Source organism: Brachycentrus maculatus, unplaced genomic scaffold, assembly GCF_059751285.1.
Source record: "Brachycentrus maculatus isolate JH-2025_06_01 unplaced genomic scaffold, ASM5975128v1 h1tg000055l, whole genome shotgun sequence".
NCBI classification, from domain to species: Eukaryota; Metazoa; Arthropoda; class Insecta; order Trichoptera; family Brachycentridae; genus Brachycentrus; species Brachycentrus maculatus.
The window spans coordinates 6,476,078-6,493,966 of NW_028280809.1; the positions used below are offsets into that span (position 1 = coordinate 6,476,078).

The window sequence follows — 17,889 nt, forward strand, 5'->3', positions numbered from 1 at the left end:
GAGATCTGGTATTAGTTTCAAAAAATTATTTTGATGTATTACGTATTGATCAAAATTGAATATAATTATAAATTGGATATGGACAGAAAACACGAGTAATTTGGACACAGTGATGTTCGTATACGACCATGTATCATGTATGGAATTAGATTTTTTTTTTCAAAAGCAGTTGAACTTACAAAAAAAGATGTAACTAAAATATTGATTTTAAACAGAGTTATCTATTGCTTTACAATGGAGAACCATAAAATTGTTCACAATATTTTGAGTATGTCCAAATTTTTCTTCAGCAATTCTGGATTATTTTCAGGCATCTCTTAGTATGTTAAATAATTCGGGAAAGAATTATGCTTATATATTTTAACTACTTTTAATGATGATGTCGCTATCGAAGTAACATGCATCAGATCTTTTCAATTTTATCCTGAATACAACTTTCGAAAATTTGAGTAACTTGTTTGTCAATCATGGGTAAAATGGTGAATATTAGACAGTGTATAAAGTGATCACTCAAACAGTTAATGATGAGTCGTAAGCTTTGTTAATACACAGATATACAAATTCTTCTTTATCTTTAAATAACATTAAGATAATAAGGTTGAGATATCAATAAATACAAAGAAAAACTCTTGATAAAAAAAGTTTGCTACAAATATTAATTGTTCAACATAAATTCCTTTTAAAAACTTCTGAAACATTATCCCTTGAATTTTAACTTTCCATAATATATATCTCTTCCTTGGATCCTTTCTACATCCTTTCTCTATCCTTCTACCCCTTAATTTCTTATTTGATCCTACTCATTTTTTATTCCTTGTTTTTAAAAGTATATAATTTTTAATCATTTATAATGCTTTTACTGATAATTAATTTTTTTCGGATTTTTCTTCTTATTCATTATTTTCATATAAGTCATTTACTAGAGACAAACATTAATCATTATCACAAGTCTGTTTGTAGTTGTTTGTAGTTTTGAATTATTATATCATATAATAGTAAAATAAGAAATGTTTCAATACCGATTATACAATTCACTAATATGTAACAAAGTAATTTTAATTCCCCTTTTATTAGTGTCAGTGATTTTGATTGACATTTCCTATAACAATATTTCTTTTTCGTATTTATACCCACACCCGTATACGAGATTTTTTACTAAGCGAGATTGAACTGTTTAATTCTAATCTAGTATTTGTGTCAAAGTATTCAATTACTCACTCTCAAACATCGTTGAATCAAACACTGCCAGTTCAGTAAATTAAAATATAAATTAATAATTGTCGTAAATACTATGCAATACTTAATTATTTGTTATACGTATCTCAATTGAGATGAAGCATTTATTGTTTTTTATACGAATGAAGTATGACCATTTTTTTAAGTATGAGCATTTCAGAGCCTACCACCATGCTGACTTAAATGTTCACTTTTTGCACTTGTATAACGTAAAGATACTTAAAATATAAATCTTGATATATCATTTGTAGGGTGAAAAATCCAGTGTCTGATAAATAATTTCTATTTCAAAACACTCTCCTTACCATGCATTGTTTACTATGTGTAAAACCACTTTAAAAAAAATGGTACTACACAAAGTAAACAATGGATAGTAAGGAGAGTGTTTTATTACCACACCACAAAGTTATCAATGCTTTTAATATACAAAATGTAATGTATTTTATGATTTAATTGGAAAATATAATATTTCTCAAAGTTTTTAAATGCGAAATACAATATATCTTGAAGGAATTTTTTGAGTAAAATTGTATTTTGACATATAATTTACCTATTCCACTCTTAAATTAAATGATTGCAATCAATTTATTTATGTTTAACGTATATTTTAACACATTTTAAAGTTATTGCGTTCAAAATAATAAGTATATATGGCCATTTATCTAATTTAATATATTATGCACTTATAAATTGACCCTCGACCACAGAAATCATGGCGAAAGGAGGATATTGTGGTTGAGGAATATCATCAATTATTTATATTACTATGTTGGTGCTAATCTGGGAAATATTATGTAACTTTTCTCGATAAAGTTTATCTAGATTTTTTAATATGTACCAGTTTATCTTTTGAAATCATGAGGAAGTACTTACAAGTCATAAAAAATAGTACTCCCTAATTAGTTTTTTTTAATATATTCCTTCTAAAGTATTGGAGTATAATTGAAAAGTCCTTAAAATGAACTAAATAATAATTCACCAACCTATCATAACACCCCTTCCTCGCAGAGGTATGTAGGTAAAAAGAATAGAGCGCCCGCCACACCATACTTTTTTTGCAAATATTTTTGTTTCTTCCACATTCATGTATCTCCTTATACATATCTGCCGATTATTCTAACTCCTGACCTGATAACTTTCAAGCATGTGAAATACTTAATTATGACAACTTTTATTCGGTTTTCCTCTGTTCCTATTTCTGACTAAATGAGCCTCATAAATCTCTATAACTGTTATTTCCTCACTTATTCGCACCACATGTCCGAACCATCTAAACACACCATTCTTTATTGTATCAATAATGATTACCTCAGGCTTGCAATACTGCCTTATTTCACAATTCCAACATCCATCATATGTATCATTTTGCCGCACATTCGTCTATGGGATCGCAATCCAGTATACTTTCTTCCTTCTATTTCCAACTCCATGCGTCACAACCAAACATTAGTGTATGTTACCAAAACTACGTTGTGCACCCCCAGTTACGCTTTCGCTGTAAGGCTTTTATTTTAATTTGCATTTGAAAGTTTATGGTTAAGAAAAAATATTCTATTTAAAAAAAAACTTGTAAAGAGTCGACGAAACGTTTATTTTATTGCAATAAACAAAGATTATTTCCGGCAGTATTTTTTAAAAACTTTTTTAAAGTCTTTATTTCCTTACTGATGATTAGTTCGTTTCCTCAAAAGAACATTTTCTTTGATTCACGCATAAGCAAAATTATATGTACAAACTAATCTCTACATATCACGCTGTCTTATTATAATGTAGCAAAAGTGATGACCACTTTTCCTTTACCCGGAAACAATTTTCCTTTGCGTAATTGTATAAATCAGCAGAAAGGAGATAGAAGTAATCTATTGCAGTAAATCGATTATTTATTCAAAGTTATGAATGAATTATATTGTAAATATATGGTGGATTAATCGTATACGGAAAACTAATGTTATAATGAGAGATAATTACATCCCTAATTTTTATCACTGGAAACATATTACGTGTAATCAAATATACTCGTAGTTATAAGTTGATATATTCGTAAAATACTTTACTCAAACCAAACATTATCGCTACAGCATCTGTGGATGGTTTTAGAAAGCTTTTATTTAGCAGAGACCCTTTTATTTAGATGTTTGCCAGATCGTAACCGGATTTTATTAATATATTCTGGGAGATGCATGAAAACATAATTTTCAACGAGTTATTTATTGATTCGGCATTAACTTTGTGGAATGACATGATTATTTAATTAAAATTAAACACTTGAATAATCCACTTTATCCAGTTTTATTTTTATTTACGACTAGTTTCGAAAACAACAATTGTTTTCATCTTCTGGTACAAATTTAAACTAACGAGTAATTAATTTTAGTGAGTTATTATTTATATTTTTTAATTAAAAAGAGAAACGTTTTTCACTACAAAATTGTAATATATATAAGAACCTGCGTATTTTTTTTATTTTGTGGTACTTGTATCAAGAAAATGAATATATTTTAAAATTACATATTGACATCTCAACATAGATGAAGAAGAATTTGGAAGTCTAAGTTTTTACTAGGCTTATTACCTGTGATAGGTTAGTTAAGTGATTACTTTACTCAGGTGCAACATTCATCATTCTACCCATGATTTACAACCACACTAATCAAATTTTCGGAAATCCTAGATATATTGATCAATCTCATGACACAGTACATATGAGTTCACAACAGCCATCTATGTGGGTTTGAGAAACATTTTATTGAGCAGAGACCCTTTATGGTAATCTTGATGCATGATCCGAACTCCGGATTATTTTCACATAGTAAGAAACGCATTTTTTATGCACCTTAAAATTTGACTAGTTATTTTTACTCAAAATATTTGGGATACAAGTATTTGGGCATACTTAAAATGTTGTGAATATTTTTGGTTTAGTACAAATCTAATATTCAAACCCTTATCCACACCTCAATGGTGCATAGGGCACTGCATTATATAAACGCAGTGTTATCTTGATCGTTAACACATGAAGGAAAGGTGATCAGCCCTCCGCTTCAGGTACCAGCCCAGGGTAATATTGAAAAAATATTAGATTCCATATTATTTCTTGACATCTCGTCAAAGATGAAGAAGAATATGGAAGTCTGAGCAGACTTCCATATTCTTCTTCGTCTTTGATGAGATGTCAAAAAATAATATAAAAAATAACTGCTATAATTGGAGAAAATCCAGATTTGTGAACAAGTATTTGGACACACTCAAAATGTTGTATAAAAATATCGGATTGCTTAGGAAATATCTTATGTACCGATCTTTTATTAAAGTTGTAAGAAAAGCTCACGTATTCACTGGACTGTGCGCGTTATGCGTTAAACGTTGTTAAACAACGTGTCGACACATTTTTGCTGTTAAAACCAATAAATAAAAGTAAAAATGCGATGTACAGTGAATGCGTAGCAATATGGTGTTAAATTAGCTATCCGTCGGCGTCGCTACGTTATTCATGAACATATTACATGACTGGCACTTATATAGAAATTGTTAGAGTTGTTTTTCCAATAAATAATAACGATAATAAAAATGAACAACAATAAATAATAACGATACTAAAAATAAACTACGGTATTTTTTTGTAAAAGTCAAATTCTGCATTAATAAATGAACACGTTCTAGCTGTCAATCATGTTACACCATTTTTATTATTATTTAAAAGCAACTAACTAACCGTCACGCCGCTTCACCGCAGAGGTAGGCAGAGAGAATAGAACGCCAAACCACCCTATCTTTGCAAACGTTTTTCGCCTCTTTCACATTCATGCATCTCGTTATAAGTATTTGAGTATGCATCTCGTTTTAAGCATTTGATATACCCGATCACGCCAAGTTTTCCTCGGTCTTCTTCTGCTTCTAATTACTACATTTGCCTCGTAAATTTATTTAACCGTAATTTCCTCACTCACCTAACCAAACCATCTCAACATACTTTTCTTACTTTTTTCGATAATGCTTATATCAACCTAGCATTATTTTCTTATTTCCCTATTCGAACATCTACCATACATCGTCTGATTAAAAATCACGCCGCTTACTTAACTTTAAAAGCATTTTACCTTTGCAGAATGAATTGCAATTGTAATTTAAACAAAAGAGATAAATGTTTCATTAATTGATTCGGTAGTCACTTTGTGGTAAAATCTACATATTAATTTTTAATTTAAGTATTACTTAGTAAATACCACTATTTCTTAAAATCTACTGTGACACGTGTTTCGATGCATTCCGCATCATTTTTATATTAGTATTTGAAACATGTGTCAGTAGATTTGAAGAAATAGTGATATTTACTAAGTAAAACTTCAATTTAAATAGGGATTCGGCTATACTATCTTTATTTATTGTAACTGCAGACAGTTCGTAGAATTCCATATTGAATTGTTGGGTAATATATCCAAAATAAAACACGGTTTTTTGGATTAAATTCTACATTTTTTTATGTATACAACATTTTGAGTGTGTCCAAATACTTGTTCACAAAATCTAGATTATCTCCAATTACAGGAATTATTTTCATATTATTTTTTGACATCTCGTCAAAGATGAAGAAGAATATGGAAGTCTGGACATTTACGGGGCTGACGACCGTCATAGGCTGGTTTAAGTGATCACTTTACACACGTGTTACATTCACCAATTCTACCCATTATTGACAACCACACTACTCAAATTCTTGGAAGTTCTGTATATATGAACCAATTTAGAAACCTTGTTCTTGAATCACTATGACGGTCGTCAGCCCCGTAAATGCCCAGACTTCCATATTCTTTTTCATCTTTGATGAGATGTCAAAAAATAATATGTATGTATATGTTCATACGTAACGCGTTTTGTCTTCTTAGGACATTATCAAACACTGTCAAAAAATATATTTTACAAAATGTCCTTATATACTAACAATAATTGCTTTTTTAGGTCTAGGAGTACATATAATACCGAAATACCCACCGTTATATGTACTCCTAGACCTAATAATACCAATTATTGTTAGTAAAGGACATTTTATAAATATGTTTTTAGTCAGTGTTTGATAATGTCCTAAGAAGACGAAACGCGTCACGTATTAATGTACTTATACATAAATATATGTAGAATTCAATCCAAAAAACCGTGTTTTATTTTCGATATATTACCCAACAATAAACTATCCTTTTTCAATAAAATGGACGAAATCAAACACTTTATGTGTAAGTATGCCTTCGAAACAAGCGTTTAAACGTTTAAGATTAGAAGGCAAGCTCTGCAGTGACACCCATATACTAGAAGTATTACCCAACATTCACATATATCGTGACCAGACTTCGTGTTTAGTGGAACTTCAGGCACTAACTACAGCCTTTTACTCCGCATTCACAGTCGGTAAATTATGGTAAAAGAGACACCTAAGTACTATTCGGATACTGAATAAAATAGCAGTTTACATAATAAACTATTTCAAAAATTGATATAGTTAGAATTTAAAAATACAAACGAGTGCAACGTTTTTTTTATTATTATTTTTATTTACGTAAATTGTATACATTTATTAAAACAACAATTATTAACATTATTAAGGAAACTCTTGTTTTTATACCACTTGAGTTTATTAATGACTACTTGTTTCAGAAGCTAAACTTCCACAGTTATTATTCAGATCTGACGATGGAAGTTTGGCTTCCGAAACTAGTAGTCATTAATAAACTCAAGTGTTATAAAAACAATTGTTTCCTTAATAATTTTAATCATTGATATGTGAACCTTGTTTATTTTTTTATTTTTCTAAATAGCCGATTGCGAATTCTCTTTCGATAACTAAGATAACAAATCAACAGTTATTACAACAACATCATACACGATTTCGACATTACAAATAAAAATAAAACAATAAAGAAATCACGTTTCACACATCATAAAAAAAACCATATCACTTGCTTAAATGCAGGGTACACACAAAAAAACTAGGGGATTGTATGTATAGATTCTGAATACAGTAGTTGGTTACTTCTGACATAATAGAGAATTCACTTTCCGGAAAACGAGTTCGTTCGAAAACGAACAAAAATGCCAGGGCGTTTAAACGTGGGAACCTTGGGAGAAAATAATGATTGCTGCCAATTTCTCAGATTTATTTCGCCAATTTTTCATCCCATAGGAAGCTGAGAATATTGTTGCATCGCGAAAAATAATTGATAAAAGGTATTGATAATAAATTTGTGCACTGTATACAGTTATACAGCATTCCTTTCATTTTGTCTTGTTCAGGTCTGCCAACTTTGAAAGTTTTCCAATCACTTCGAACAATTGAAATTTTCGTTCCCATCTCTTTTGTTTCATCTAATTGCATGAACGTATGTATGTATTCTAATTACTTAAATTGTGATGAACAATCTTCATATAATTATCAAATTATTCTCTGAAAGCAAATAATTATTGTATAATTTAGGACAACCAGTTTATAATTAATAGTACAAATTTATAATTAATACCTAATTTCAAACTTCATTAAACCATGGTTTGTTGAATGAATGCCTAACTGAGAAACTGAATTCGTTGATTGGGTACTTAAAAAAATAATAAAGTTTATAATTGAGGGAAATATTTGCCATTGTTTTTTTTTTTACATAACATAAATTTCTATTGATAATAAAGTAGAACCTCGATGTAACGATTTTTTTTTAATAAAATTTCCTTGAAATAGCCATTGTATTCAATGAAAAGTATACCTTAACATAACGAATAGAGCGTGTTTATAAACCTCAATTTAACGAAAGTAGGTAAGATTAAGATTATGCTAATATTTTTATGGATATGTAATTTCAGTACTTAACTTATGTAATATTTGATATGTACGAGTAAAATGACTTACTAATAGTATGCACAAATTTCAACTTTAATTTTTGTAATACCATACATGTAATAAAATACCTAGGTACCTACCTATACATTTTATTAAGTACTTACAAATAGTACCTACATAAAACAGTTCTACCACCAGATGTCGCATGCGTCGCGCAGAATAAAACAAAAGACATCCGATAGAAAAAATATAATATTCTGAACTGTCAGAATCAGATAGATAGATAGAAAATTATTATAAAGATAAATTAAGAATAAACTTTGATTATAAACTTTAATTACAAAGCAACACATTGTTTATTTTATTATTATACACCCACTTTACATATTATTTACACCCAATTTACAAAGAAAAATATTACCACGTTATATACATATCAATCATTTTAGAGAGATGAAGTTCAAATTTTTTTTTTTATATCAACAAATAAATGAGTGAAAATCAAAAACAAATCACTCGATATATCGATTTTTTAAAACTCCCTGAAATTCCTCATATCAAGGTTTTACTGTATAATAAAAGGTCTAAAATAGGTTTTTTATTGAAATATTGTAAAGTGTGTACTTATTTATTATTTATTTTGCTTAAGTTTTTGATTCAGATAATGTCAAGCCAAACTCGACATAGGAGAATACAGGGCTGAATTTTCGGACATGTACATCAAATAGCCGTTCGTTGTAGGGTTTCGTTGTAAATTTGATTTATTTTAAAGAGATAACTAGTAAATTTTTTACCTTAGAGGCTTGTCTGCAGACAAATTTATGGCACAATGAAAAATAAGTACTTCTTGAATTCGAAAATTGGATGTATTGTGTAAATTATAAACAAAATACTGGACTCATCGCATACATCTGATAATATTTATTATGCAAACAAAATATATATTTATATGAATCACATTCTTATAAGATACAAGTGTAAATTATGTTGTTTTATTGTCTAACGGGTAATTCCATACAATCTGCAAACCCATTTGTCACTTTTCGAGAGAAATACTGTAAAACAAACGGTTAGACCTCTCGAACGAGACGCCAAAGCACATCGTGACTCGAAAACTAAACTTATTGAGAAACGAAACAAAAGCAAGTCATCAAGATGCAATGTTCAAGTCGTAGTTAATGTATTCTATGCTCTGCTTTCGCCGTTACGAAACGGACGCAAAACGAGAATTTCGATATTTTATTTTTCTTTTAATTGCCTTCAATCCTTTTTGGCACTCCAAATTGGTACACGGCCTTATGTAATAACATATCGTATCGAATAAAAAAGGAGCAAATATTTACTTATCAAATCGATGCAAGATTTATGATGTAACTTTGATTTTTATCTATTGAAGACTTGAGTGTTTCAATAAAAAGTGTTTGATCGATGAATAATAATGAGATGCTTCGAGTATGCCAGATCAGATAGCGAGAGTGAACGATGGGTATAATATAATATACTTTCTCAAATCTATATATATATATATATATATATATATATATAAATATATATAAATATATATATATATATATATATATATATATATATATATATATATATATATATATATATATATATATATATATATATATATATATATATATATATATATATATATATATATATATATATATTTATGTATATATATAAATATATATATATATATATTTATATTTATATATATATATATATATATATATATATATATATATATATATATATATATATATATATATATATATATATATATATATATATATATATATATATATATATATATATATATATATATATATATATATATATATATATATATATATATATATATATATATATATATATATATATATATATATATATATATATATATATATATATATATATATATATATATATATATATATATAGCCTAAATTATGTAAATTATAAAGTGCCCTTGAGGTTATTTTTCACGAAAACAGCCCTAAACATATTTTATATATATATAAATATATATATATATATATATATATATATATATATATATATATATATATATATATATATATATATATATATATAGCCTAAATTATGTAAATTATAAAGTGCCCTTGAGGTAATTTTTACGAAAACAGCCCTAAACATATTTTTTTTCATAAATATTTTTTTGCTGATACTTTGTGGAATATTATACACTAAATTTAGTTTCAACTGGTTTCTATAAGCACGTTTTCTTCTTCAAGGATGGAATCAATCCCTGAAGATTTTAAAATTGGCCTTGTTTTTAATTTTTATCTTAGAAGAGATAATGAGTGATATAATTAATAATTTATGAAATCTTAGAAAACAATCGCACTGATTAAAAATATTTTGAAAATTAAGTAGTGATTAGTATGTCATTCATAGAAGAGTCAAATTATCAAACGATTTACTTCAATGTTATAATTATTATTATCACCCTTAACTGATGACAAGCGCAGGATAACCTTAATAACCTTACTTCTATGTAAGTAACGATCAAGATGGCACTGCGGCGATGTTATGCAATGCCATCTATACATTGGGGTCTGATAAGTATCACAAGTCTATTTAATTAAAATTGTGGAACAATTATTTAAACAGTACAATTGTTTTTTCTTTACAGCCGGATATTGGATACTTGACCCTGGTGAAACAATACGAACCCACCCAACAAGCCACTCAGTCTGCTAGGTCAACTCAGCAGCAATACATCGTGAGGTACGAGTATATTTATTTACTATCAATAGTTTCTTGACGAGATGTGCCATTCTTTGAAACTGACTCTTATCTGGAAAGATTGACGGGAAACGTGCCATCGTTAGAAGATAACAGTCCTGGCTTCAGAATGTTTGTGACTGGACAGGAATCTGAAGTGTTTAAGAATTGTTCCAGATAGAGCAGAACAAAGGAACAGAAACGCATTTGAAGACTCATCATCATCAAGACTCATCAGACTGAACACGCATTTGAAGCAAATGATCATTAGTCGAATTAAAGATTTTTTTGAAAAACTGAAATATATATTAAATAAACTATGTCTGTATTTTATGCAGTATGTTGAACGTTAGATAAAGTATTAGAAAGATGTCGAATCGATTCTGTTCCTCAGTTATACAGCTCTGTTCCTCAGTTCATACCCAAGCATACGAAAAGTTTCCTATTCAATTATTTTAAATCCGAAGAGTAAAAAGATCGTTGGTTTTTAATGAATTATTTTATTTAAGACTTTTAATAAACAGTAAACATATTGTTGTAAGATTAAAAATGAAAATAATTATTTTTTTATTTATAAGCACTTGACGACGTAACTGGCGTCACAGGCACAGCTGCAAAAGATTAGATATAATGAAAAAAAATTAATACTTTTATCCTCCACAATTCCCTTTTTGGGAGTCTATTAAAATAAGTTTTCTTAACAAAAATATCCAATTTGCAGTCTACATGTAAAATCTTGTATCATTATATTTATTGAAATATTTTGTTTTTGTTTTTCAGGCAACAGCATCCAGAATACTCACCTCAAGAGTTTGTAAGAGAACCTAAAAACATTCAGCTTCAGTCTGCAAAGCGACCAGTATATCAGCAAAACCAACTATTTTATCAGCAAGCGTATCAAAGCCCTCGACCGCTTCCACGACCAGTTCAGCAAGCGAAACCCATTCAAGGATATTACACAAACCAAGGTTTTGTAGAAGCTTCCAATGGTCAATCTCTTCACGAAGCAAGAGTACAAGCTGCTCTTGCGATAGCGGAAGAAAAACCAACCAGCTATAATGCTGTTCAACCTGCTGTACAGTACTCTCCCAGACCCTCTCCTCTGGGAGACTCTTCTTTCGAGAAAGAACTAGCACAACTTGTTGCTGCAAATCGAGCTGCCGAGTTAAAAGCTAGACCCCAACTACAGCAACAGCCTCAGCCACAGCTACATCCACAACAACAATCTCAATATTATCAGAACTACCAATTCCCACAGAAACAATCTTACGTTTCAGAACAGCCACAAAAACTAAATGAGTATTCTTTTATAAGACCCCAAACTCAACAAGGAAAGTATGTTGCTCCAGCTCTTCAAAGAATCAAGGCACAACAGCCTCAACAGCTGCAACAGGCTCAACAGCTGCAACAGCAACTGCCCCAACAATATTTGATCGAAACCACGAAACCCCAACCCGTCCAAACTAAACCGATTCCCCAAAAAGTAAGACAACAGTACATCCAGGTTCCAGAGGAAGAACCCAAATATTTTTCATACCAGACATTCCCAGAAAGTGTTAACGCAATGAAAATCGTAAGCCCCCCTCAGTTACAGCGAATTCCACAAGCGGTCCGTCAGCAGCAAATTCAATATAAACCTCTAGCCCAGAAGAACTCTGATGATCAAATCGCTCCTGCGTATCTACAATATTATCAAACTCTTCAATCACAAACAGAAGAACCTTCACGTGACTCAAAATTGCAATATTACAGATTACCCAGTAATCAAAAAGCTCAAGCGCAGGCAAGTACACCGAGTACATACGCGGAACAACCAGAATACGTAGATAACTATGAAACTCAGACAAAAATCGAAGAGTCTCAAAAATATGTCCCGTACGCATCACCGAAACCTCAAGTCATATCTCAATTTACCGCAGAAGATGACAGATTAATTCAGTCTCTTCTGGCTCAATCTCTTCAAAAATCCCATCAAGGATTATCAAGTTTTGCGACAGATAAAACTGCAAGTCCCGAATTGAAACAAAAACCTGCTCCGATCACAACAACGTCGCATTCGTCTATCTTCGTATCTAAATCTCTCGCTCCCAAAAAACACAGTCATTCTGTAACGATTGAATCTTCACCACCACCGAGTTCTGAGCCAGAAGAAGAAGTCCAAACAGTCAGACTTCCACCACCCAAGAATAATAAAGTGTATACCCAAGAAGAGTTTCAAGCCTTAGTTGATGCAGGGTATTCAGTTACTCCTGTGCCAGTAAGAGACGATGATGACTACACGCCCAGCTTCAGCCCGGCACCAGTGAACTACCCGGGACACAGCCAGTATCAGGCATACCCATCTGCCGCGCCTGAAGAGCAAGAACGCAAGAAACCCATACAGCATGCTTCACCAACAACAGCGCCACGCAAACGCAAGCAGCGAAGACCAACTGTCCGTCCTCAGTATCATTACGCCCAAGATGCCCACCAAGAAAGTGAATCCCAAGCAAAAGCAACTTATATTTCTGCGGAGCCCGAAGAAGTAGCCATCAATTATGGAACCAGGAAGCAATCAAGAGTAAGAGGACACCCAAGTCACAGCGAGTCACACATCGATGATTCGCAGTTGTAAATGTGTAGTCATCTCTTCATAAAAACATCTTTATTTTGTATATAGGATATCATCAATATAAAGCTCGTACATTGCCACAGATAAGAGATTATTTAATATTATACTTTACTCACTAATTCATTAATTGATTCGGTAGTTACTTTGTTGTAATTTGTATTTTGTTTTTAACTTTTACTAGGTAAATGCTACTTATAATAAGGAAAAATCAAACGTTTACTGAAGACAATGGTAAATTCCTAAAAATAATTGGTACTGAGCATATTAAACTTCAACTTTTTGAAACTTGAGATTTTTTTTTAAATGTAAATACTTATAAATAAATCAGTTATTAAGAACTTGGCGATAACTAAGGCATCAAGTGTTCATGTTCTTACTGAAGAATAAAAGAAGACACAACTTTCAAAGTAACACTACATTTAACATGCAGTGTTTGATAATGATATTAAATGCGTCGAAACACGTGTCATATAAGATCGTTAAATAAAAAGTGGTATTTATCAGGAAATGTTAAAAAATAACTTTATTTATAATGATTTGACCGGCAAAGATGTGCTAAAAGTTAGCTAAAATAAAAGAGCTTGAATTTGTATGTGTGTGCGAAAGGTAAGTGAGAAAAATTGTCTCAAAATACTGTTATATTTAAGATAATTTTACTTTGTGTAGTTGTAAGTTGAATATGTGTAAAATGAAACGAAAATGACAGGAACATACTGTAAAATAAATTAACTTATCCAAATCTAAATTTGCGTGTTCTTCATTCAGATATTCACATTCATATTTTGTAAACATAGTTCTAGAATACATGGAAAACCGAGAAAAACCGTATGAGACAATGTGAAAAAAGCGAAGAATGTTTGCAACGACAGATTGGTGTGGCGTATTATTCTCTCTGCCTTCCCCTACAGCAGGTGGCGTTATGGTTAGTTAATCTGTTAGTGATCAGTTTTACCATTTAAATAACATCTACAACTTTTTGAGTGTGTCTAAATACTTGTTCACAAATCTGGATTATCTCCAATTAGGAGTTATTTTTAACATTATTTTTTGACACCTCAACATAGATGAAGAATAATAATATGGTCAATGTTACACGTGTGTAAAGTGATCACTTAAACCAGTCTCTGACGGCCCTGTAAATCCTCAGACTTCCATATTCTTCTCCATCTATGTTGAGGTGTCAAAAAATCATAAATAAATAACATTTATTATTATTACTTTTTTTTTATTCATTTAATATATTTACATTTTTATTTATAACATAATAACATTTGAATCATTTATACATATGTAGAACTTTTATATTTCGATTCGCTGTGCCTCTCCATAAAAGAGTCTGTGCTCTTGTGCTTGGAAAGGGACTTACACTCGTGGTTTAATGTTATATAATAAAAGATATAATAGTTTTTTTAATATATTTTTTTAAAGATTTAAATGTATAGAGCTTTAATTAATATTATTTATCTATATATTCTAGCCATTCAATAATATATTCGTATACCATTTGACATCATTGATCATACGTCACGGTGACAGTGCATTTTGTAAAAAAACGCTACTGCCAATGTGATATATAAATAACCAACAAAATGTTAGACTCATCGCACACATTCGATAATATTTACTATGCAAACATATCGATCAGCATGACTTTCCAGCAGAATCGTTCTATAGACTGTAACAAAACCATGTGATAAATTTTGGCCAAAGTCCAGCTGAGATTACGAAACCATTCGCAGTATATTTTTAGCATAATCACTACAAACAGAATACGTTAAAATCAGAGAATTACATAATATATATACACATCTTCTGATTGACAAGCATTAGTAAGCATTGCGCGTTGGGACTTGGAGCATCGCACAGTTCCTCGGTGGTTTTCTCCAACACGCTGTTGTGAAAATGGCGGAGGTTAATTATAAGGAAGCGAAGTCAATTTACGATTTCACAGTGAAAGACATAAAAGGAAATGAAGTCAGTATGGAAAAGTATAAAGGTCACGTGTGCATTATAGTTAACATAGCTTCTAAGTGTGGGTTGACGGCGACAAATAACAAGGAATTGACAGAACTTAAAAACAAGTATTACGACTCAAAAGGTAAGGTGAAATATTTTATGTGAATTTAAGAATTTTGACATACCTACTTAATATATTGTGTATAAACTGGTATAAATTACAGATGTGTCTTACAAGGTTCGGTTGTGTTTTCGGTTGCCAGATGCAAAAGTATTTTTTTGTTTTTTTTTTTAAACTGACGATTCTGATATCAAATTTTCTAGTTTCTAAGAAGTTAGAACAATGCAACACACAACAAAATTTGTGCACTGATCAGAATGATTTAATTAAGTAATAGAATACGAAAACCGAATTCCGTAACGACTTATTTTAACTAGGGTTTTTTGTTTTAATATTTATTTCATATCAATCAAGACTGTTAACTGAAACGCAGAACTGTTCGTTTTGCTTTTAAACAATTGAAGATTAAGGTAACACTCTATCGAAACGATGCAGTGCCCTATGAACCATTGAGTGCGGATATGGTTTAAGAGAAATAATTTTTAGTTTATTAGAATTCAAAGAAGAAGAAAAGGGCGAGAAACTGTTATATAAGATGATAGTAAATATGTAACGAATTTAATGAAATAAATTAAAAGTGCACTGTTATCAACTCGGCTATATCTTGATAGGTGTTATCGTCGTTAACGATACTGAAGATATAGCATGTGTTATCAGTAAGCTTATTGAATATTGTTTACATAACATGGAGATAAAATTTAATATTAAAGATACTATATCCAAAAATATTAAGGTAAATAACGGCGTGAATTATCGTAAAACAATTATTAAGCCCGCAAATTTAAGTAATATTAGTTTAATTATGTTTAAGAGTATTGAAATTTATTAGTGAATAGACGTATGAGTAAATTGTATAAATTGAGAAACAAATCAATAAGTAAGACAGTAATAATTGACTGCTAAAATACAAACTAACAAAATGAACAATTTTATATGATTTTAAACATGTACTTTTGTATATGATTGAAATATAGAATTAAATAACAGTGAAAAATGATAAAGTTGTAACCAAAAGCATGGTAAAATAATAAAGGGTTCAATCATAATATGATAAAATATTCTGGGTCATTATGCCGTGTGTCGATCGTACTTATAGTCGACATTTTGGCCACTAATATGGGGTCATCTTTAGGGCTCATTGGTAGTTAGTTATGTGATGAAACGCTCGCATAAAAATTTAAAATCATGTTTTCATTTGAAAATATTTTTATATTTTTACAAAGATGAAGAAGAATATGTTTTTCTGGGTAAGTATAATAATCTGGTCCAATTATAAGCTTGTAAAATTTTTAAATCATATTTTCAGGCGTCTCTCAGTAAGAAAAATAATCTGGTTAGGAGCTTTAATACATAAAAGGGTATCTGCAAAATAAAAGCTTTCTTAGATCAACTAAAGATGGTTCCCGTGAATTCCAACATGAAGCATCATGATATGTATGATATATGTATGAGTTTTATTGATTTGTTTAAATTAATTGAGTAGTGTGGTTGTCAATCATGGGTAGTATGGTGAATGTTACACGTATGTAAAGTAATCACTTAACCTGCCTTTGATAATAGGTCATAAGCCCTGTAAAAACCCAGACTTCTATCCTCTATTTTATCCTTATTGAGATGTCAAAAAATATAAATAAATTGATTTTAATTTTATATGATTTTTTTTCTAGGACTAAGGATATTAGGATTTCCTTGTAACCAGTTTAATGGCCAAGAGCCAGGAACTGGTGAGGAAATAGTCTGCCATCTTCTATCTTCCAAGACGGAATTCGGCGACATCTTCGAGAAGGGTGATGTCAACGGAGACAACGCACAGCCCTTGTGGAAGTACCTAAAGCACAAGCAAAGCGGAAGTCTAGGGAGCTTTATCAAGTGGAATTATACCAAATTCATCATCGACAAGAATGGACAACCGGTTGAAAGGCATGGACCAAATACAGATCCCAGTGCCTTAGAAAAACGGCTTGAAAAATATTGGTGATATTAAAAAAATTGTGACCATCAGTGAAAAAACTTTTATTATGTAATATTTACAAAAAATACTTGAGTCGTTTTATCTCCCAAAGCAATATTGTGAGTTATCATAACTTATTTCTTAAATATAAAAAAATACAAACAGTTTGTATTTTCACATATTGATGAGAACTATTCGTGTTTATTTTAATAAACTCTAAAAGTATTTATATTTTGTTTGTATTTTTATATTGAAATCAGATAAATAAATAAAATATTAAAAATGAATATAAAATAAAATGCATTTTTGGAAATCATTTTTAAAATACAATGTGTGAAAGCCAATACAATTAAAATTTAATAAAAAAACTTTTTGAACACATCCTTTTAAAACATTTTTATTTATTGTTAATATATTGCAGTCCTATTTTAATACAATAA

General features: G+C 30.1%; 2 protein-coding genes across 2 annotated transcripts in view; both read left to right on the forward strand.

Moving 5' to 3' along the window:
• LOC148311963 (uncharacterized) overlaps positions 1-14,166 on the forward strand; it is a 40,312-nt gene extending 26,146 nt beyond the window's left edge. The window contains exons 4-5 of the mRNA XM_088278270.1: positions 10,719-10,813; positions 11,591-14,166. Of these exons, the coding sequence (XP_088134396.1) occupies positions 10,719-10,813; positions 11,591-13,424 (1,929 nt within the window). The 3' untranslated portion in view covers positions 13,425-14,166. The remainder of the gene's footprint in view (positions 1-10,718; positions 10,814-11,590) is intronic.
• Positions 14,167-15,279: 1,113 nt separating this feature from the next.
• Positions 15,280-17,584, forward strand: LOC148311964 (uncharacterized). Its single transcript, XM_088278271.1, has 2 exons — positions 15,280-15,519; positions 17,166-17,584. The coding sequence occupies exons 1-2, from the start codon at positions 15,324-15,326 to the stop codon at positions 17,474-17,476; spliced, it is 507 nt and encodes a 168-aa protein (XP_088134397.1). The 5' UTR covers positions 15,280-15,323; the 3' UTR covers positions 17,477-17,584.
• Positions 17,585-17,889: the final 305 nt, after the last annotated feature.

Bases quoted from the DNA above. Each gene is read 5' to 3' on its own strand.
- LOC148311964 (XM_088278271.1), top strand. From the start codon at position 15,324: ATGGCGGAGGTTAATTATAAGGAAGCGAAGTCAATTTACGATTTCACA. The intron at 15,520-17,165 runs GTAAGGTGAAAT...TTTTTTTTCTAG, and splicing joins CAAGTATTACGACTCAAAAG to GACTAAGGATATTAGGATTT.